Here is a 22,683-nt window from a genome sequence, read left to right as displayed (position 1 = left end):
TGGATTCTGTCTGCGGGTTGAATAGAAAACAGAAAATTGCAATTGTGCATGGCATCTCCTATTAACTGCACAGAGATGATCTGAGCATAAATACATACTTCTAAAGTTCACTTACGCTCTTGTAACAAATTTCTTAGTAAATGTTAGACCATCTTCAGCACAGCTCTGTTATCTGCCATCATAAGACAGAGGGCATGATGGTCTAACAAGTCTCACATTCATGAGGATGGCATAGTATAGCTAGTTAATATGCTGTTACCCCTCAGACACTTTATTTGCCACATGCTTCTGCTATACTGTGGTTATGTATGTTCAGAACTTGGTGCTTTTTTTATAAATAAGAAATAAGATAAAACAGAGGCTGTAGGCATGGCATGGCATTCAAATGTTAATTGGGTGAATAAATCTCATTCATTTTACAGACATGAAAATGTCAGTAGAATAAAACTATTTATTACAGGATAATTGTTTCTGACACATAATAAATGCCAAGATGAAGCTCCTCATTGAAAGTATATCAAAATGTTCTGTTGCTGTTTGACAAAAACAAATATCCAGGAAAAATCGACATGCTTATTTTGTAAGCAGTTGACACTAATATCTTGGCATAGTTCTAACATCACAACTAAAAGCCTGATGCAACAATGCTATATAAATGCAGCTCAAGAAAAAATTATGGGCATGTAGGTTACCAAAACGCAATAAACTTTTGTCCGCAGAATTTTGTTCCTTAGATTTTTTCCACTCTTTCACTATGAATTGCACGTATTTATGTGAGATAACTTATTTGGTGGTTTTATCTTACCCAAGCATTGCTTTACAAAATTAGTTTAACTTCACGTCTTACAACCAGAACAGTAAGTTGTTAGTCTGAGGTGACAGAGAAGAAAGCTGAACAGGGAATTTAGGGTAGTTTTATATGCACCTTCAGTCATACATCACTTGTTTTGGAGGTATGGGGCCAAAAGGGGCTCAGTCACATTTTGCTATTATTTTTTCCATCTGCTTCCAGATAGTCAGTATTTTCAGATTTACTTTTGCTATTCTGTATTAAAGACATAGAATGATTAAGAGCTTTGACTGTCGATGGTTGTTTCCTCCTGCCCACCACCATAGATGGAAGACCTTTAACTCTGGATGAAATATGGAAAAGTGTTCATGGATGCTACCAGGCTCGTCTGCTGGAGGGGCCCTGGGACACTATTACCCAGCAGGTGAGAAACCACTGATCCTTTACAAAAATTGATAAATGCAATATATTACTGAGTCCTCAATGGCCTCACTGCCCTCCTGGACACAAGGAAAATATATAAAAGTCTTACTGAGGTGTCTCAATCAAATAATAAGTTTTTGCTGACTAACGTCCTAAAGATTCAGTAGTTAATGAATGCTGTGTAGTAAAAGAAGCCAATTAGTAAACTGATATCACTGTCTTCTTCTAGAGCTTTTTAAAATCACCAGATCATTTCAGCAACCGTTCCCAGACTTGTGATGATGCTCTCTTGAAAAGTCACACTTATTCAAGGAAGAGTGAGATATGTTTCAGAGCTCTGGTTTCTTCCCTTGGCTCCAGGCTTCCAGTGCAAGTTTGGACAAAGAATAGAGACTCTCCGGGTGTGAATTTATCATCAGACAAAGACACCAATGTGTCCTTTCTTCCTTCCCTTTCCTTCCTTGACTTTTTGATTTTAGCTGTTTCCAGGTACACAGGTCTCTTACCACAGCAGCTGGCACAACAGGGATGTAAACTCCATTGAGTTCTACAGGTGTTTCCTTAATTCAACTAACACAATTTAATTACAGGATGCCTATTTGTAGATAGTACTCAATCATGGGAACACAATCAGCATTCATGTTTTTGCAGCCGTGGACTATTATTTATATTATAATAGTTCCCTGAGAACCTAACAAGCATTGGTTTTCTGGTGTTTGCTGTGCATGTCTGAATTCCAGTTGTGAGTCTGCAGATTCTCGTTAATACATGGTATTACATAAAGTGTTAATTACCTGACTTGTCTACTGCAGAATGAAGATGAGAAGATGAGGTTTTAATAAAATAATGCGTGTGGTAGTAGTTAACTGATTTTCTGCTTAAGAAAGTACTGCAGATTTTTTAGTAAAGTTTTATGATTTATAGCTGAAGTTTGAGATTTGTGGCTAAATCATGACTGTTTCTGCATAGGAGGCAGAGGATTCATTTAACTTGGCCTTTACTGCATCCACCTTCTTGCATTCTTAGTAAACAGAGACCGTTAACTCTGCGGTCAGATGCTGGGTATCCTGTAGGGCTCACATATCTGGTATTTCCCAGCTGAGCTGTTCTGGCTTGTGGATAGTTTATATTCCCACCTGCAAAAATGTACAGGAGAATCTGCTACGTGCACTCCAGGGGTGGTGTGCCTTCCTTATGCTCACATTATACTGTGGCCTGAAGCCACGTTCAAGCTTCTGTGTAGAAAGCACAGTCTGTTTCTATTTGTCTGCAATGCACTGCAAGAACCTACAGCTCTGTTTGGGTAATAAATCATAATGCAACACTACTGCAAATAAAGCATAAATGATATGTTTGGAATGTGTAAAGTCAGAGTGGTGGGAGCCAAAAGGAGAACCAGATCACTCCCACTCAGAGACTTGTCTTTGCTTCTTAAGGTACAGTAAAGTAAAACTGTCCTGCATCTAACAACTAGAGATGTTAGATACATACACACAAAGGCTTGCAGAAACAGGTTTTATGGGTGGTAAAACGTGTGGAGTGCTGAACCTGTTGTCTCTGTGACAGCTCCCCAGAGATGGTTCAGCGAATGTGAGTCCAGTGACAAACACAAACTAAGATCTAAGCAAAAACACTTGGGAGAAATTAGCGAAGTTACTTAATAGTACTGAACATAACGTGAAGGTGACCTTTCCTTTCATAAGGAGATTGGTTACAAACTAAGTTAAACTGTTTATCCTGGAGTAATGTAAACTGTACCTCAGGCTGATAGCACAATACTGGAGCTGCTGGCAGGTAGCAGAAGCCAGAGAAGTTAGGATCATCCAACAATCCCACTACGTAATTTGGAATTAATTTACTTTTTTTTCTATGCCACTTGTATTTACACCCTCTCCCTGAAGACTGTGTACCTGTGGCTCAAGGCCATTGAATTCCGCTGCCTTCAATGAGGTTAGCTTGCTTTACATCAGTATTGACTTTGGTCCAAAGGCCCCAGCTGCATTCCTGGATTGGAAATATACTTTCCCTCATGGCTGTGAGAGAGAGCCTCTGGGAAAGCAGCTTTAAGAGGCCTAGAGTTTTAATTTTAGATGAAAGCAGAAAGGCACCAGGCAGTGAGGATGCATTTGCTTATGGTCGTTCAGTCAAGTGATAAGAAGACAAAGGAATGCATGGTTTGTGGAAGTGTACATATCTGGAGCTGGATCAGAGCAGAGGAAAGCACTAGTACAATTAGCAGTGTCAACACTATCGTATTTTTAGTGCCAGCAACCACTGGTGCAACAAACACTTCCCCTTGTAAACTGAGAGATGCATATGCCAGTCCAAATATAAAACATCAGTAAAAATCAGAATATTCTCAAAGGACTTATGAAAAGTAATGAAAACATACTGTAAGCACTAGCCTGCAAGCCTCAGATCAAAGCAAGAGTTAGGTCTACCAGAAAAAAAGAGTATTTCCCCCCTCAAATGAATCAGGGTTCTGAATTGAAATAGAGAGTTTTCTCTTTCTGCATTTCTGCTGACCCATTTTGTTATGTGGGTTAGGCTTTGCCTGCAGGGACACACCGTATAATGCAAGTCACTGGGCAAACTCGCCAAATCAGGCTTGAACTCTCAGAACATGAACAGCAGAGAGAAAAGGTTTAGGATTTTGCTCCAAAACAGATACAAATTTTTAAATTCTACAAGCAATCCACCATTGGAAAGAAAAATTGAGCTTACCACTGTCTACGCATGTTACTTAACTTACAACTAGGACCGATTTTGGTGTTTGATTCAGTAGTTGGCAGATTAGGAAAAGAAAGTCATACCGCCTTTTTTTTCTCCCAGACCCAGGATCTTACACTAATCATTTGGGACTTACATGCCACATATTTTACAAAATGTGGGTGCTATGCCTGGGCACATTTTTGATACAACTATATTTTGGCTTACACCCTCTATACTAAAATATATCTGACATCAGGAACAGAGATGTTGCCTAAGCTCCAAAGAATTTATCTTTTTGGCAATTACATTGCTAAAAACAATTTTTAGGTAAAATTTGAGTGTTTTTAGTTACTTTTGATTATTGTGGAAAGTCACACTCATTTTCAGAGAAAGCGTCTTCGAATATTTTACTGACTAGATTATTTTTATTGCAAAAAGCACAACTCAACTAGTTACCTTTTTATAAATAAATGCATATGATAAGGTTGCATGGTATTTTATAATGATAATTGATAAATGGTGATGATTTAATTGCACTTCCTCTAGTAATAATCTTAAAATGCTCAAATGATGTTGCTATGATTGGCTTTCTTCTGAGTTAAATCTCCCTGGAGTCTTCAGTCATCCGTTTTCTACATCCAGTGATCACTTGCTTTAGCTGTTTTAAATAATACAAATCAATTATAACACACAGCTGTTTAACAGAACTTCTAAATGTTGCCATAGGTCTCTGTGGGTATTTCCTGATGGCTTATAATGACATCAATTTAGCACACCTGGTAAGTTCAGTGTGAGCTGGAAGTAGCTTAATTCTGCAATGACAGGAAAATTAAGGAGTATTTATGGATTACTGTTGCATTTCAGAACCATTGCCAGTCGTGATTTTAGCTTCTTTTTATGAAAAGTCAGAATTGGAATTGCAGACATTGCATGTCAGTCTTCTGAATAGTTTACTTGTAACTTGGTGAGTGCTTTTGAGGATATCCTGTATTTGTTATTTCTCTCTATGCATTCTACACAAAAGAATGTCTTTTCACCTTTTTGAATTAATGGATGCTAGAAGTCTGCTCTTTTCAAGAAGCTCCCTTCCAAGCGTTTCCTGAATTGCGGACAAAGAAAGCTTTTCTCAGTTGTCCCTCAGTTGGATTTTCACATTAGGCTTGATATAGGGTGGAATCTCAGCCCTGCATCCCCTGTACCACTATGCTGAGTAGCCTTCCAGGCTCCTCAGGCTGCCAGCCCTGGTGTTTTTCCTCACTGCATTGCTTTTTAAAAGTACTTATTAAGCCAGTTATAAGTCAGCCTTAAGAACAAATAAGAGATGTAGATGTTTGTAAAAGAGAGGGGGGAGAAAAAGACTGATATGTCAGACTGAGAGAAGTAGCAATTAGGATGAATGTAAAAATAACACTAAGGGTCCTGGAGAGATTTCAGTTAGTAGTGGAAAACAAAAACAAGGCACATTCTCCAAAAACTCAGTCAAATGTATCCAGCTAAAAGGAAGTTATGGTAAAAGGGAAGAAAAATCTAGACAGAAGAATGATGAAGTAAGTCATCGCGATAATGGATGGCAGCAAGAGACACACATTTTTCTCTCACCTGTACTCTGATATTCAGCAGAGAAGTCTGGTACAGTTTTAGGTAAATACATAATGGCATTGTATAAAACAGCTCAAACATAATGCTCCTTCTTTGTGTAATTGAAGAACAGATCCACCACGTTAATATCCAGGTATAATATACCAGAGGCACAGTTAAGTTGGCAGCAGCCCAAAAGTGCCATGGTCAAATGCTAAATGATTAGACAATTTGAAAGGAAGAAATGACGAGAATAGAAAAAAGGTTCAAAAACATAGAGAGTAGAGAACAGAAATGAAACAAAGGCGGAGAAATCTTCCTGATTATAAAGGTGAACATATTTTACCACATGTTAGTATGATTTAACAATGAGGAATTTAAAAAACAAGGATGACTAAAGTTTAGTTAAACTGTAAAGGCCACATTTTGCCTTTTATCATTTTGGAAATCTCTCCCAAGATGAATGGGAGATGTGAAGCAGCAGAAGATGACTATATAGTTATAGCCAGAACTTCTGTCTTCAGACTACATGATATTAGGTCCTTGCTGCAGAAGTTGGAAATACAGAGGCCATAAGTACCTGAGAATATCAGATTTTGTCCTCTAATTTTTAGAAACCTGCTTTTCAAAATTATGGCCTGGTAATCATGAAGATTTAAGAGCATAATAACTTCGCCAGATACTATGTACACACTTCCATATAAGTTGTATGCATTATTGCATACAGCAGTAAAGCTGCTTTGAAAGTTTTAATATATGTCTAATGGCTAAACTTTCAAATAATAATTGAACTATTTATGAATAAAAAAACTGAACAGCGATGCTCAGCTGTTTTAGTAATCTGTGTTTACATTTTTTCCAGCTATAGGATAACTGATTGTCTGTGAAAAGTTGCTGAGGTGACAGTCTTCAAGACTGAAGCCCTTTTTTGTTAGAATGGGTATGGGATAGGTGTTGGCAGTGCATACATTTTCATCCTGGTGTGGCTAGGTGCTCCAAACCTGTTTTGAAGTACCAGCGTCAAGGACCAAGGCAATAGCGTAAGTCTCCACATCCAGTTGAGTCATTGGTTTCTCCAGAGAGTGTGAACTGGTACTGGGTTGGTGATGTATACAGTCACCTATTACAAGGTAAACTGAGACACATTTATTTCCCAGGCTTCTTCTGAAAGTTGTTTAAAAATAGTAGAATATTTACTGGATTGGCAGATGGGTGAAGGCTCTAGTCTTCATCCTTTCTTTGCCTCGATGAGTATTTATAAAAATGTATACAAAGTAGAACAGCTTCACCAGGGGAAAGCGGAGCATTCCTACCTCAGAACAACATGTAGGTCAATGGTGAACTGTTCTCCTAGGAAGTTAAGATACTTGCTCTAAATCAAGCAGAAAAGAAATTTGAATCTAGGACTCTTGCGTCTCAGGTGAGTTCTCTACTTGCTTGTAGAGTAAAGGGGGGTGTAACTGCCTACTCGTCTGTCTTTCTGATGTGTTTTTTGTAAGACCTGCTTTGTAGGTGTGCTGCTTGAATGCCTACGGGCTATGTGCATTGCTGTCATAGACATACTCTGGGACTCATGTCGGGGCATAGACCATAACCTGATCACCTTTTCAAGATGCAGTTGTTAATGCGCATGCCTAGTGGCAGAAATGTGATGGGTTTTTTTTCCTGTGGGGAGAGACAACACTCCAAGAAACGTATGTTTCTAAGGCTATGATGAAGCTGAGCAATAATTTAATGAATTTTATATACAAGGCATTGAACATGTTTGCCCGAGTCCGTTTTTTATTCTCATCACTTCTGCAAGTCCATGCCTTAGTTATTTTTTTCCTGTGTGGAAGCGAACTAGCAAGAGAATTTTAAAAGCTGGTGAATGAACCTGATCACAGTCAGTACCAGGTATCACCAGAAATTTTATTTTTAACAATGTGATGTTGTCATAAAGCCTGACCTTCCTCTGAGAAAACAAAGTCATAAACACAGTCAAGTGTATATGCTAATCAATGCTTAGTGAGGTTGGAATGTAAAATCAAACATCCAAGGATAGAAATCGAATTGCATTATTACAGGAGGCTCAACAGCTGAAAAACGGCCCAATAAAACAAGAATGAAAGCTTGGTAACTTGAAGGTCCTGCAGAAATAGTCTAAAAAACTAGTATATGAGTTAGGACTCTGAAGGTGTATGGACATATGTCCATACACCCCTCCCCCTCCCAACCTTTTTAACCCAAACTGTTCAGATGCAGTTACTTCTAGTACCAAAATTTGCAGGGCACTCCCCTGAGCCACGGGAGCAAACATGGTATCATGTGTGATACCTTGGTTCTGTATTTGCCAACAATAACTCCGCATTTTGCTTGTTCAGCGCTTTGCTGTCACTCAAGAAAAAGACATTCAGAGCATTGTGATAATGACTGTAAAAGCAGCAGTTTGTGAGGACAGTGCAAATCTAAGCGTCAGGATTATATTAACTCAGATCTTGTGCCAGTCTGGAATTCTGCTTCCAGAAGGGTGCAAAAACCTTCTGGATTCTTAAGAATGAGAAGTTTCCTCTGGTTGCATTGATTGTATTATTCTGCCACTCTGTCTTCTCATAAAACTTCTTTTTCATGAGCCTCTCTTTCATGGCACTACAGAAAAGATAAACCTAATGGTCTAACTTATGAATAGCGATCTCTGCAAATACATTTTCCTTCAAAGTTTATTTCTCCTTTGATGTGTTCCTGCTGTTCGATAACCTTGAATAAATTCTTAAATATGGGAGATCATTGTTGTCTATCTGGAGGTCTATTAAAAGATCCTCCGTAGTGCCTAAACGCTCACCTTAAAATAAAAATGTCTGGACTGTTGATATCAATGCTAGTCAAGTGAGGACTGAAGGTCGTTCTGCTGGCTTCCTTCTGCGTTATTCATGCATTTTCAGATGCAGACTATTCAACCCTTTTTAAAGTCCTCTTCTACAATGAGTAAAGCTGTTTCCATTTACTAATAGCTCTTCTACTACGAAAAGGGATGAGTTAGCAACTCTGATATTTGGAACTAGGATCTAGTACTGATCCGAAGTTTCAGAATAGTAAATGATAAAGAATTCTATGTCTGTTTTCTTCTTAACATTTTTTTCTCATTTTTATCTGAACGCGGTGCTTTGCTTCTGTCATTTGATACTTAGCAGGAAGTTGTAATATCATCTCTGTTGTATGTCGATTCTGTCATATAAAAAGTAGTCAACCAAACCTAAACTACCCAAATAACAGCACAGAACTGCACTATTTCTATATTAATCCAGAGCCTGCTCTTTTTTCAATATATAGTTAAGAATCTGGAAGATGTATGCTTTATAGTACTTCAATAATCCTGTCCATTACATCACTTAATTTATAGCAGTGTTAACAGAAAAATCAATAAACATTATTTCTAAAATGTCAGGGATGTTAATGGTGTGATTTAAAAAAGGAGAAGGATTCAAAACTCTGAACAGAACACATTGATATACTGTTGTAGAGGCACATCTTGCTGAAGCTGTGGTAGGGAGGATTTAAATCATTATGGCTCAGTCATCTTGAAAAATGTGTGTAGGTAGTTATTCTTAGACATACGAATCTTTCTTGCCATATTGTGGGATTTTGCTAAGTGGGGGAGGCTGTATACAGTATATCTTAACAGAAGGTTGCTAAGATCGCTCTTAAATCACTTTGAGTCATATCAACAGTTGCTATGGATCCCCTGCTAATATTTTTGGAAAATTATTAGTACAACTTCCTGAGGAAAGGGAGTCTTACCAGTATAGATTGGAAAGCTGTTTCACAGGGGAAAAAAAAAGTAAGAATGGGAAAGCTTGGTGAATATTTATGTCCAACTAAAATTTTCTGTGATGGATTGAACTTCTGTCGTTTAAACCAAGCGGTGGTATTGTACAAGCTAGCGGGTAGGTTTTATTTTAAAACTAAGCATTAATTAATAATGTATAGCTGCCCTACAGTTTATTCATGCTTTTTCCAGTAAGACTTTATGGACATAAACATAGTCCAACTAACTTCATAGGATGAAAAGACCAAAGAGTGGACTAATACTAAATTATGTAGAATAAATACAGTCTTAATGGATAATTTACAGTAGAGATAAAAAGCAATAGGAAGATCACTGCCAATTTCTGGGGCACAATTCAGGAGATAGACTTCCAAGTCCTAGTACTGTTGTTACTTGGGTTGATCAGGTGTTTTGAAATGAAGATTCAATAATAATTTCCAGACAGATATGTAATTAGTTGAATGAATTGTATACAGTGTACTACTATTGATTCTCTTGATTCTTTTCTACTTCTGTAGAGTAAGTGTTTCCATGCTACACATTGCATTTAAAGATAATTTATCCAGCAGTGGCTTTACTTCCACAGAACTTCCCAAGCAGAGATTTTGTCCAAGAAGTTGTAATAGTGTGTCCCCTCCCTGGTCTGGCATTTCTCTTTGTATGCTGAGGTGGGTTACTCCTCTGTCATCCCTCTGCCATGACCTCTAACAATTCACCACTGGAACGAAGCTGGTTACTCAACATACCCCTTTAATGGATGTTTTTGTAAAAAAATTCTAAAATAAACAACATTGCACAATATGAAGGAAGTGGATATATGACACATTCAGCTCCGTTTGAAGGGCAACTGGTATGGTCACAAGGTGTTTATAACAATTTCCTTTTTTGTTTTCTGCAGCAAGGGCTTTTGGTCAAGCCCTTTGGCAGATCATTATTTTTTTTAATAAAAAAAGCATTGTAAACGCCATTTAAATGGAAGTTAGGTATCCATGTTAACAGAAAGCAATTTATACCTAAGCACTGGTGCCCTCAAGCTGTGGAAGCAGATGGTATCAGCAGTTCAAAATTATTTAGACAAATTCATGAGACCATTTGTCCATAAATGGATGCAAAATTACCAGGCAGGTGTGTGTCCTCCATCATCCTTAATACAGCAGACCTGGTGGAGCAGTACAAGGGGAGTGAACCACAGAAAAAGGCGAGACTCGTGTTCTCCCAAAATAGCCTTTCCAACTGCTGCTGTTGGAGACAGGATGCATTGCTAGATGGACTATTGGTCCAATCCAGACAGGCACTTCTTACATTTCTAAGGCAATCTGAGGTCCAAAAAGAAAGTGAACTCATCCAAGGAGGTGAATTTAGTCCATATAGTCAGACTTGTATATGAAGCTACATACAATTTCAAAGGCCCACAAAAACAGCTGAGAGCCCTTGAAGTTGAAAGTCAGCCAGAGTCCCTTTTTGGCCCCTCTTACTGTATATTGTATTTCTGACTGCAGAGCAGCCCGATTCAAGAATACGGAGAGAGACCATTCAAAATCCCACTGCAGAGTGGGAAGTGGGAGCTATGGCTGCTATAGAAAGGGTGGGTTCAAACTTCCATAAACTGTAGCTCTTCTGTGCTCTCAGAAGAGAGCTTGCTTTTTCAGTCCTGTGCTTTTCTAAACTCCAAATACCAGTTTTATCAAAGCATTTAGTTGCAGTCCTGAGGTGGCACTTTAGCCTTGCAGGAGACAGTTTCGCTGTCCTTTTGGCGTTTTCTGTTGCCCCGCTTTGTGATGCTAGCATTCGCTGTTCTGGTGGTTGCTAATCCCTGTTCAAGCCTCTGACTCTACCATGCTGTTTATAGAGATCTGCGAGTACCTTGGGCAAACATGTGACAGAACTGACTTTTAGGTAGTACAAAGTTCGTAGCCTTATATTGAGTCTGTTGTTAGGAGAATTACCATGAATATTGAGAGTCCAACAATGTCTATGTAAGAATGTTGGATATTCAGTTTCAATAGTGATTCAGAGTACTTGATCCAACAAATGTTATTTCAGATGATAGGTAATATAAGATGCTTTGACTGGAGGAGGGGAGCACAGATACCTGCCACTGTAGGGAGAGATGAGGAAAGTCTTCCCTTGCCTGAACTCAAAATGAGGGTTGAGTCACAGTTCTATGGACATGTCATTGCCTCCTTATATTTGATACAGTTAAATTAGTGTTCAACTGGTCTGCTGCAGCAGAAATTTGCTTTCCATTCATTACCTTGTGGTAATTGTCTGTTGTCTGGCTGTTACAGGTATCAGTCATGCTACCTTCTTGATAAACTATGAAGGAAGAGGAGGCAGGAATATAGTCCTATTTGCTGGTTACAGTATTTCAAACTCAAAAGTCTTATGAAATCTCTCTTCCCAATATCTTTTTGTCCAGGAATTCCTAGGATTATAAAATGAACCCTTTCAGGGCACATTTGTCAAATGCCAGTATGGATTTTTTCCCTTAACTTACCATTTTTTAATCAGGGTAGGAAATCTGTCTCCAGTATCTTTTCCATACTTCCACAGCTTGTTGGATCGTTCAGTTTTGCACCTTAGATGAATCTCTTAACTTAAGAACAGATTTTAAATAGTAATTAATTAAGACTATATGCTACATAGCTAAAATGGTGACAACTGAATTAATCTTATTTTGGCAAGCATGGAAGAAGAATCATCTGTTTATTTTCTCAGGAAAATGGCTGAGATGCTGTTTCTTGACAACGTAACTATGGACCTGCCAATTTTTAACTATGAAGTTTTCTTAAAGAATCCTAAATGCAAGTTACATGCTTGTGAGAAGTTTACGTTTTAAAAGCATAGTTTTGTCTGAGCGTCACGTAGTGCTTTGAGTCCTCTTGTTCTTAAAATCAATAATTGAAACCTTATTTTATATCTATATAAATGTATAAATTTATAAATATATATCAGCAGTGTTGGCTGTTCTTGATTAATGTTGTGCTTGTCCTGCATTACCTCTTAGGTATGCCTTTCAAGGATCCTCAGTTAGCTATTCAATAGCTTTTCAAAAAACAATGAAATTATAAATTGTAAAAAAAGATCACCACCCCCTCAAAACTGTGAATGTTCTAGAACCAGGCTGATTTTTGGGATGAAATAGGAAATAGGTCTTGGTCATTTAGTTACTGTATTTTTGTATTCCGTAATACAATAATAAGTTAGCTCTGTACAAAAAGTGCATCTGCGTATCAGGTCTTACGGCAGTCTTCTCTATTATCATCCTCCTAGTTATAGAAATCACTATATGGAGAATATATTTATCATTTGAATACACCTAAAATAGGAATGGCTTAAAGATGTAGAGTAAATTAAAGTAAAACTTCCGATTTAAATCCATTTTCATCTGCAACCCTTAAAAACACTTCTGGCAAAACAGTTTTGTCTGTGACTTTCTAACTTGCACTGTGCATTATACAGGAGAAGTAAAGCTGTCTTCAAAGACTGTGGGTAGAGGTATTGTTCCTGTCTTGGATGCACCCTGATAGCTTTAAAAATGGAAAAGCAAGTTTGATGTTCTTGTAGCATCAAACTGTAGGCATATTCAGCTGTCACATTCAGCAGAACACAGCTGTCAGTGTAAGTAGCAGTAAGTTAGCAACACAGAAGTGATGTGTGGATGGAGCATGGGGGCCAGGGCTCTGTCTGAAGGAAAAGACGCTTTTGTTGCAAGCTGTAGTCAAGAGGTGGCATTCAGGCTGTGATCACCAGGCTTAATTACATTAGCAGGGTTTTAAGATGTCCTTTACAAAAAGAGCAGTTTGCGCCACGAAATGTTTATTTCTTCAGAACCTGCATTTCCACCTTCATGGCCATGATGAATTTGAAACAGCAGGTACAACGCGGTAGGCATGGTTCACCTTAAATTCTGGCTGCATTAAGTGTCCTCATATGTTTGTGTTGTAGGATCTGCCAAAGCAGCTCCATTTTCCTGAGAAAAACTTAGCCATTTGATTGTCTCTTCAGCTTGGATTTCATATTTGATGAAGGAAGGATAGGGTCCAGCTTAGTTGGCTTTGTGGGGTTAGTAGTAGTAAAAGCATTAGTAAAACCTTGTCACTGAAGTTAGTTGGTATACACAGGGAACAGATACATTAAACCATAAGGGCAATTGCAACTGCTCGTCTGCAAAGAACTTCAGCATAAATCAAAATCCCTTTGCAACCTTCTCCTCCGACAAGGGGTTCAGTAATGACACAACTTTGCTTTTTTTTGGTCTAGTTTGCACTTCTTTGTCTCATCAGGGTCCCTTCAAGTTTTCCCTTGCTCAGTACCATTGCAGATTTATTTTGATTGTGTAAGAAAATGCAGGAGAACAGCGGTAGTTGCACTTTCATAGTCATTCTTCAGCACCCGTTACAGACGGAAGTAGGTTGTTTCATCTTCATCAGGTTTAGCAGTGGGAGTGCTTTTCGGAGTTTTATGGCAAAGTTATAGAAACTTTCCTCAGTTATATCAGTAGGATGACTTGGCTTCTGCTTGTAAATTGAAATCAAGGTGACTATAAATATGTTGTCTGTCCCAGATAATAAATTGTATCCCATGTCCACTAGGATAAATGGCTTTTTTGGAATTGATGGCTATTACAGCAAGCATATTTCTTTCAATGTCTGTTTTGCCCTCTTTGAAATTTTTTTAAATTATAATTTCTCTGTAACCAATACCAATCCTATTACTAAACCATTATTTTTATGGAATGGCTGCATTAATAGAAATGTTGCGACCTATGTCAGTGGGATGGAGAAGCCCTATACAATTACTATCCTAACAACAGTGTTATTACCATGATTTATACCTTCTATCAGGATTATAAGAATTGCCTGTGTAGTTATAGTTCCTTAACGTTCGTCTGCAACACAGTGATTCCGTAGTAATACAGTTTCTGCTGTAGTAATTCCATTATTAGAGGAAAAATCTGTGAGGAGAGGGGGAGAGAGAGAAGTTTGGAACATTTTTCTTGTGACAGCTGTTGCTGTCCTGTTGCCTTTGCATGCACCGTTACTGGTCCTTGTAAACACAACGTGCAAATACCCATCTGGCTTCAGAGCTCAGGCTTAAAGTCTCCCTAGCCCTCATTCATAAAAATGCTACTTGCTTTTTACGCCCAAACCTGAGAACATGTGTAATTTAAGCATAAAGTAGTCCCTCTGACCTCAAGTTCAACATGATTTAAGTTCCACATGTGCACAGTTGCCGTTCTGGTTGTGGGAGACACAGTCAGTCTGAACAGCAAAATTTTATTACTTTTTTTTTTTTTAATTAGTAGATTTAGATTTTTTAAATAAGTTAGTTATTTTTATATATATATAAAAATAAGGAATGAAAAAGAAGATAGACTGAATTCAAGAACATCAAATACTTCTAGTATCATAATCTCAAGTGAAGGACTTAAGAACAGGCATTTGTTTCAGTAAGTATGGTGAAAAATTGGTGAAAAGGGAAGAGCACGCAACTTCTTTATTCATTGCATCACTGCTTCCATTTCCCTAAATAGAAGAGATTATGTGGAACATGTTTTATTAATCCTGCCTTCTTTTTCTGCCCTGATAACTGGGATTGTGAACACTGCTTGGAAAATGTCTGAATAGAATTGGTCCTGGTTATGGTATTTGGTGGTAGTATCCTGCATGAAAGTTTTGATGCCCCTCCATTAATTTATTTTTGCAAAGCAATGTCATGCAAACTGGATCGAGGAAAAGGCAGTTTTGGGCACGAAATCCCTTGCACTATCATAAATGGAGAGACCATAAGTGTTATGATGAATGTTCAAAGGCAGTTTAATGTAGCGCTGGAGAAAATAGAAGCCATTACTACTGGAAGAGCTCCAGTTATGACAGGGAAAATAAATGGTGCTGTTAGAAGAGGTGTACTATCAACAGAATACCTGCTGGCTGGGGAAGAGAAGAGCAGAGCACAGTACAGATACCTACAGGCAGTTACCTGTTACCTGAAGTAATGTTTATTTTTAATTTAAATCCAACACAGATAGTATTTCCTGTACCCACTGCTTGATAACATAACATAATCCGATCTGACGGAAGTTTTAGACTTAATACTTGTACTTAGGAACTACTCAATCTTTGCCACTGTTCAGATTCATGTCTTAGCATTTCACTGTGCTATAGGCGCTGAACAGGAAAGGGGATTAATTTAATTTTTTAGTTCTTACCTCTTGTTGACCCTGTGAGGGACAGTCCTGTTTCATTAGTGAATGATGGCAGGACAGGTGAAGGACAGTTGATCAAGCCTTCACATCCCTGATGGACTTTATGGGAAGGGGCTGCCTTATACCACACAGAAAAAGCTGCTGCTCAACTGAAATGTTTTCAGCCCTCTAGAAGCCTGTAGCATTCTTTTGTTGTTGTTGCCAAGACCTCAGGCACACTGTCTAAGATACATCTCAGTGAAAGGTTTAAGCTCAGCAGTTTAACCTCACAACCGAGGCAGCTCAGCGCCTGGTCACAATATTGTGTAGCATTCCTAAACAAAACTACATTAATTTTCAGACTACCCAATGAAACATTTTGCATCTTTCCTCCATCTCTCTCTTGCATGGTTTTGTATGGGAGGAGTTGAGGTAATGGCTGCAGAAATGGGTACAAAACATTCTTAGAAATCTTCCTTGAAGTCACCTAGTAAAGAGGTCCTTCTACAGAAAATAAATGAAGCAACATTTTGAGCTTTCAAATTCACTGGGGCTAGTTGCAGCCTGTAAAAAGTTTGTTTTCCATGAAAGCTGGGTCAGACTCAGAGGGATATGCAGAAGCTTGATGGACTCTGGTGTACGGTACTGAACAGACAGTGCTGAGTCAGCCTCATAGATAGATAGATAGATCATAGGTAGATAGAAGAAAATAATGCTGTTGATTTCAAATAAACTGTGTGTCAGTGTATTACTGTCCAGAAGAGTTGTGGGCAACCCACAGATGGGTTCTTGCTGTACAATGACAGTGAATAATTGTGAGAATTGATTTCAAACTCTCTAAAATGCATTGCTACATGACCAACTGGAAAAGGATTATTTGTAAACTAAAAGTGGGAAGACTTTTTTATACTATTTAAAGTTCGGTTTGGTTGTTTTTTGCATGAAGTCCCAGTAGGACTTTACATTTTTATGTAACTGGCTCATGGATCAGGCTAGCTGAAGGCTAGTATTGCTGCCTTAATATTTTGCTCAGGATACATTTCACTGCATATCATCATTCAACTAGGTGACTGCAGCAGGTAGTAAATATGCTCAGAAAGCTAATGCAGCACAAGCTCTCATTCATTCTCACACTTTTGATGGAGTTTGAGGACTTGGGATTCATCATGCTGCCCTCTCTCAGGGCATGCCACGAGCAGCAGAAGTGCAAGTTTCTGGCTTTTCCTTACTTCAGAGCTGACCTACAGTGACAAGATGAACCACCATCTTCAGTTCTGGACTCACCTTCAGTGGCTACCAGCAAGGGCACTAATTAATGGCACTTTGATTGTGCGAAACCTGACAACTGCATATACAGCCATTGTACAGTAATGAGTGCTCGCGAGCACCAGCCCTGGCCAAATCTGAGCTGGTGACCTGGCAATGAAAAGGCTCTGTAGCCCATTATGGATTCTGAAATAATTCAGGGCTTTGATAACTATTGCATTGTTATTGGCAGCTGTCCTGTACTTCCTCTTCAGAGCTACTGTGTCAATGATTTAACCTTGAGTATACATTAAGGCCTCGTGGGGATGCCATTATGTACAGGATTTGGAATTCAGGATTTGATTGAATCAGATCTGATACTCTCAGAGTGTTTTGCCTGATGCTCAACAGCTCTTCTTCCCTGTCTCATCCTTTTCACTTTTTAGAGGTTCCTGCTAAACAGGTCTTGGCTCAGGATTTCTTTTAATTTCTTGAGCTTTTGTGTTTTTCCTATCAGTGTGTGATATATTCCTATCTTTCAGGTTTTGAATAAACAGCGTGGCATTCTTGCAGTTTCATGCCTTTTGTTTAGGGTAAGAAAGATACACGCAGCAAGCTTGTTGAAAATTTCCAACTTTGGACACAGCTGCTTTGCATGACATCATTCCTATGGACTTTCAGTGCTGAAGGATCTATGTAATAATGAACTTCAGTTTCCTGGATTAGAGGTAAACAAATAAGTAACAGTGCTCAGTTTTCAAAAATACCCTGCTAAATGGAAACCAGAGCAACTCTCCCCGAATGTGCAGACATGCAGCTTTAATGCACATGCCATTCTCAGAGCCTGGCCAAGGAGCTGCATGCGTTTAACTAAACCCCTGGATCATTTCATTGTTGCCATTCAACTAACCTGGCACAGCTGTTGATTCAGGATGCGTATGAAGCAACCCTTGATAATTCAAAGAACAATGAGACAAGCTAGGAAGAGTGACTAACCAAGACCAAGTGTCCTCAGAGCCTTCGTATCAACCTAGAAGCTGATGGCTGGGTCCTGTAGGAGAAATCTCTCCCTTTACATCTGCTGGATCCAGAGAGGAAGAAAGAGCCCTTCTACCTCTTCAAGAAGAATGGAGGAGAGACTGCAGGGAATTCAGAGTGTGAACAGATGTCACCTCTATCACATGCTCCTAAGTCACAGATTGATGCCAAAGATGGTGGGACCAAGGATGTTACCCTTTTGAAGAACTTAAGTAGCAATGCACTCTGCTTTTTCATACAAACATATAATTGTTAGGGTTCAGGTATTTTTTCAATGTCACTCATGTTGTAAGACGAGGGAGGACTGAAAGAAGAAAGATGTAGAATGTAAAGTTAATAAGCTATTTTAAAAAAATAAATTCTGGCCTCCATTTGCCTCTCACTGGTGGTTTGCTGAAGTAAGAAGTGCAGGATAGAATCAAATACCAGGTGACAGGATGGCTGGGAATGACTTCAGGCTGAATATTCAGCTTTGGGAATTATCTTTATGCCTTTTTCAGAGTGCTAAATCACTTAAAGCCCAGATTATTTTCTCTCTTCTTTTTGGGAGTGTGTGCTACCTTTTACACTCTTTCTTTGTGTAAGGGAGTTGGCTGAAATTGCTGCTTAATCTACTTTTTTTTTTTTTTTCCTTTGCGTAGTAGTTTTGTAAATATTATTAACTATCTTTTTTTTGCTGTCTTTGAGGTGTACTATTGGCGCAATTGACGTATTTTCTGGAATTATTTGGAGACCTAACCTCATTTAAGCTGGCAGATAATTAGAAAGGATTTTTAATTCAAACTACCACTTTTTCTTAGTGGAAGCCAGCATCAGTTCACTTTTATCAACAGCAGATGGTAGCATTCTTGCGGAAGTTATCTCTTTGCACTGCAATGTAAAACAAAGCTTTCTGAACATCAGTTTTTGTGTGTTCTGAGTCTTCTGGAAGTTTTTTTAAGTTCTCTAGTACATAAAATGATTGATCCTCATGACTACATCCTCAGCATAAGAGCCAAGTGTCCTTCAGCTGTAAGAGACCCTGTGTAATAATAATAAAGAATGTGTCCTATTTGCTGAACATGACAGGGTAGGATTTGGGTTTTGTTTCTAGGCAAGGGGTTGGAGAAAGTTTTTACTGTGTTATGGGAAGGCATCTCTTCAATGCAGGCAATTTACTACATGCTGAGATAAAATGCCATCACAAAACTAGGGGAGTTTGACTACAGCTGTATCAGGTTGGACAAGGGAAGTCTGTGTTGGAGCATAAATGTAATATTTCTTCTTCTTTGCCATCAAGAAACAGAGCCACCACAAGAAGCATATCTAAGGAAAAGGGTCTTTACCCACGATAAACCATCTGTCCTGTTAACCTTTGTAGTCAGTCTCTGCTGTGGCTCTGGTGAGTAGCATAGCACAGTGGACCAGGCTTACACAGCTGAATGGGGAACGCCGTGCAGAGGTGGTGATCCTGCTGTTTTCTCTGTTGTGGTCCATGCCTGCTTCTCCCCACCCTGCTGCCTTGTGTGGAGTGCTTCTCTGCTCCAGCAGAGTCCTGGGCTTAGTGACATCTAGCTTGGCTGTAAACTGGCTATCATGGTGTTTCATATTTGACATCTTTCTTTTCTGAAATCCCTTTCTAGCCATTCCCTGCTCTGCTGTTATCCCCCTTCTTGTGTGTGTGGATGAGGTAGGATTTGTTTATTTTGGTGCAGAAGTACTAGCAGTGACCTCAGGAGCATTAAAGGAAAATCACTTCCCTAGGGCATGGTGTGTGAGACAGTCAGGTATGCTGATCTTGTGGTATCACCCATGTAAGTGCTGATGAGATCACTGTTATGGTTTTGCATTGAGCGCAAGCTTGATTAAGTCAGAACACGTATTCTGTTCAAGTGCCGGCTGGAGATGAAAGTGAAAGCTTTATGGACCCATGGATTGAGTTTTCGGCAGCACTGTGTGCAGTGTGAAGGTGGAGAGGAACAGACAGAGTCTTACCATGTTGTAGGGAGTGTGTCTGACTGCGAACTTAACTAAATTACTTTCTTTTTTTTTTTTTTTTTTTTTCCTCAGGACTGTTTTTTACTGTGCTTCTTGAAGAACAGCCGATTTAGGACGTATTTCTGTAAATAGCCTAAAATTAGGATACGCCACCTAGTGGAAGTTAAAGCCACCTTGAGGGCTTTTCCTCCTTGCTCCCCCACACAGGCTCCAAATTAAACCATGTTTACGTCCCAGCAGCAGTTTGAGAAGATGCAAGGATAAGGCGTCAAGGTTGTTACAGAGCTTTTCCATGGGGCGGATTTGTTCACATTTGATCAGATACTTGCTTATGCGGTAGCTTTGTTTACTTGCATTCAGGTGGTGCTGATATATTAACTCATGTTATTTTTGCAGACCATTACATTTTAACTAAAACAGTGGCACAGCCTGGTTGGTGATCAAATAAGATCCCTTTTAAGATAAGAGAATATTCCTCATATATTAATTTGTCAATGACTATCAGTAGAAGAGCAATATGGGTTAGATTCTGAAATGAGAAAATTTGCATCAAGGACTAATTGGACCCTGCTTTGTCTTTTCCAAATGCATATGATGACTTTTCTGTTTTCTCCTTGCATAATAAAACAACTGGTATTCCCTTTTAGGAGCACCCCTTACTTGGGCAGCCATTTTTCATTCTGCACCCCTGCCGAACTAATGAATTCATGTCTTCTATACTGGCTGGTTCACGAAAACGCAACAGGTGAGAAACACTACTGTGCATTGCAAGTCTCTATGCAATGCAGATAAAGTAAATCAGCCAGGAAGTGGAAATGGTCAAAACAACTTCCTTGGTCCAAATAGAATAAAATTGTGTGTCGTCACCTAAGGGCTGAAAGTTAAAATACATTTGCTATAGATAATGTGAAGGAATAGCCCCGTCTGAAGTTATTTTATGACTGTCAAGTGTGTCTGCAATTCAGAAAAGGTTGGGATAATATATTTATGGTGCTTTTTTGTGTTTCTTTTTTTTTTTCCCTAGACACACAAATTACATTATATTGTGGCTCAGTACTGTAGGCCCAGTTGTGGGTCTAAATCTGCCCCTGAGTTATGCAAAGCTAGAACCTGAGCAGAGTACAAATGCTGATTCAGTTGAAAGGTAAGAGAAAATGAAATCACGTTTTTTTCTCTCCTGGCCTTCTGTGATATTAAAAAGATCAGATGGGTAACTGGCAAACCCATTATCTTCTCCTTTGGAGCTCTTGGTTCAGTTGATTTAGGACTTGCCTTTTGATATTTTTGTTATATGGCTGCCTTATTGTCTTGCTTTGCAATGAAAGTTTGCACTGAGAGATGTGCTTGGCACATTGCTGACACCCTTCATGACTGTCAGAAGGTCCCTGATGTCTTGGAGTTTTTCTCAGGTGTGTAAAAATACTTTATGGCAGTCCCTCCAGCACATGGTTGGTGGGTTGGTGATGTGATCTAGCATAACTCTACATGCTTTTAATCTCTCCTCTTTTTTTCTGTTTGATGTCGCCACTTCAGACCTCTGAGCTGAAGACAGATGATGATTAGCTGTAGTAAAGCTACTGCAGTTTCCTAGGGATGAAATCAAACAAAGGAATCCTTCACAACTGGTAAGCAATGCAGCGTGGAAAGATCACTGTTCATGGCTCTTTCTCTGTCAAGATCTTCCCTGGTTATAGTGGAAGACCTAAGACTTGGCTGCAGTTGTGACAACAATTCTCAAGCACCACAAAGACCTGAACTCCCTTGTTATTTCAGTTGCTTATATCCTACCTCTGTTTTGCTGTGGTTATGGCCTTAGTGAGACTGCACACAAATGCACAAGCCTGTGGTTCCTTGATACAGAGTTGAGATGCTGGGTTTGGATCTACTAAACTTATCTACTAAAAATCACCAGAAAATCTGCACCATCTGTGAGGATATGTACAGCAAAATCTTGTAGGATGTGGTTTAAGCTTGTGGCAATCAGTGTATGTGCTGACACTACTTTGCCTAGGGACCACCTTCTCCACCACAGCCTGATGCATGGACCACCCTCGTGTTCGATACCACACACAGAATATCCTAATCCCAGAACTGAATAATATTTTTCTGAGAATATTTGGTGTATGTCATGCCTCGGGGAACAAACAGGATCAGGATTGTAGACAGAGTACTTACGGTCTACGTCTGACTAAGCATGTACAGTTCTAGAGTTCAAGGTGCCTAATGCTATCGTATGAGAACATCTGGCTTTTTGGTGCTTCACTGCCTCCAAAGGAAGCTTTGCCATACCCTTTGGGAGTTACTGTTGTAGTCAATTAGTATTTCTCATTGTACCAATAGTTGTTTGCAGGTTTAGTCCCTATCCTGCAGTCTTTATGCAAGCCTCCCCTGACAGCTGTTGATTTTTGAGCAAGTAGGAATTGCATGGTAGTGTAGTCAGTGAAAACCAGATTAGCAGTAACTTCCATACAAGTCATCTTGGATTCTTTCCCGGTGATATTTTATTTGTAGTATAAAACATACCACAAGCAGCTGAGATGAGATTACAGATTTTACTTTAGATGTTCAGCAATATGTTACTTGCATACAGAGTCCAATGTATGCCACATCAGAGCTAGAAATGTGAAATGCATCGTGTTTCAGATTCTGGGTTTTCAGGTATTTTGATTGGTTGCATATTTTTAATTTACATCATATGTTATTGGTGGATTGAAATACAGTGCAGTCTTTAAAATTCTATTGGTGCATAATTTGTTTGCCAGCTATTTGGAATTGATAATAAAAACACAGCATTTATCTCATTTTGGATCATAACAACCTGAAAAGCCATTTTTTCCATGTAAGATTTATAAAACAGGGCCTTCCTTTCATGTACCATGCCAGCAGCTACCTTGCCCTTTTTTAACACTTTTGGTAATATATGCTTGA

The 22,683-nt window shown here is 38.9% G+C and overlaps 1 protein-coding gene across 1 annotated transcript in view; it reads left to right on the top strand.

Moving 5' to 3' along the window:
* Positions 1-21,313, top strand: part of ATG10 (autophagy related 10) — a 79,744-nt gene extending 58,431 nt beyond the window's left edge. Inside the window, exons 5-8 of the mRNA XM_086479872.1 lie at positions 1,117-1,214; positions 20,403-20,500; positions 20,780-20,899; positions 21,289-21,313. Of these exons, the coding sequence (XP_086335998.1) occupies positions 1,117-1,214; positions 20,403-20,500; positions 20,780-20,899; positions 21,289-21,301 (329 nt within the window). The 3' untranslated portion in view covers positions 21,302-21,313. The remainder of the gene's footprint in view (positions 1-1,116; positions 1,215-20,402; positions 20,501-20,779; positions 20,900-21,288) is intronic.
* Positions 21,314-22,683: the final 1,370 nt, after the last annotated feature.

The sequence above is a fragment of the Leptosomus discolor genome, chromosome Z (genome assembly GCF_034619465.1).
Source record: "Leptosomus discolor isolate bLepDis1 chromosome Z, bLepDis1.hap2, whole genome shotgun sequence".
In the NCBI taxonomy this organism is placed as follows: domain Eukaryota; kingdom Metazoa; phylum Chordata; class Aves; order Leptosomiformes; family Leptosomidae; genus Leptosomus; species Leptosomus discolor.
This window is presented reverse-complemented; position numbering and strand designations above follow the sequence as displayed.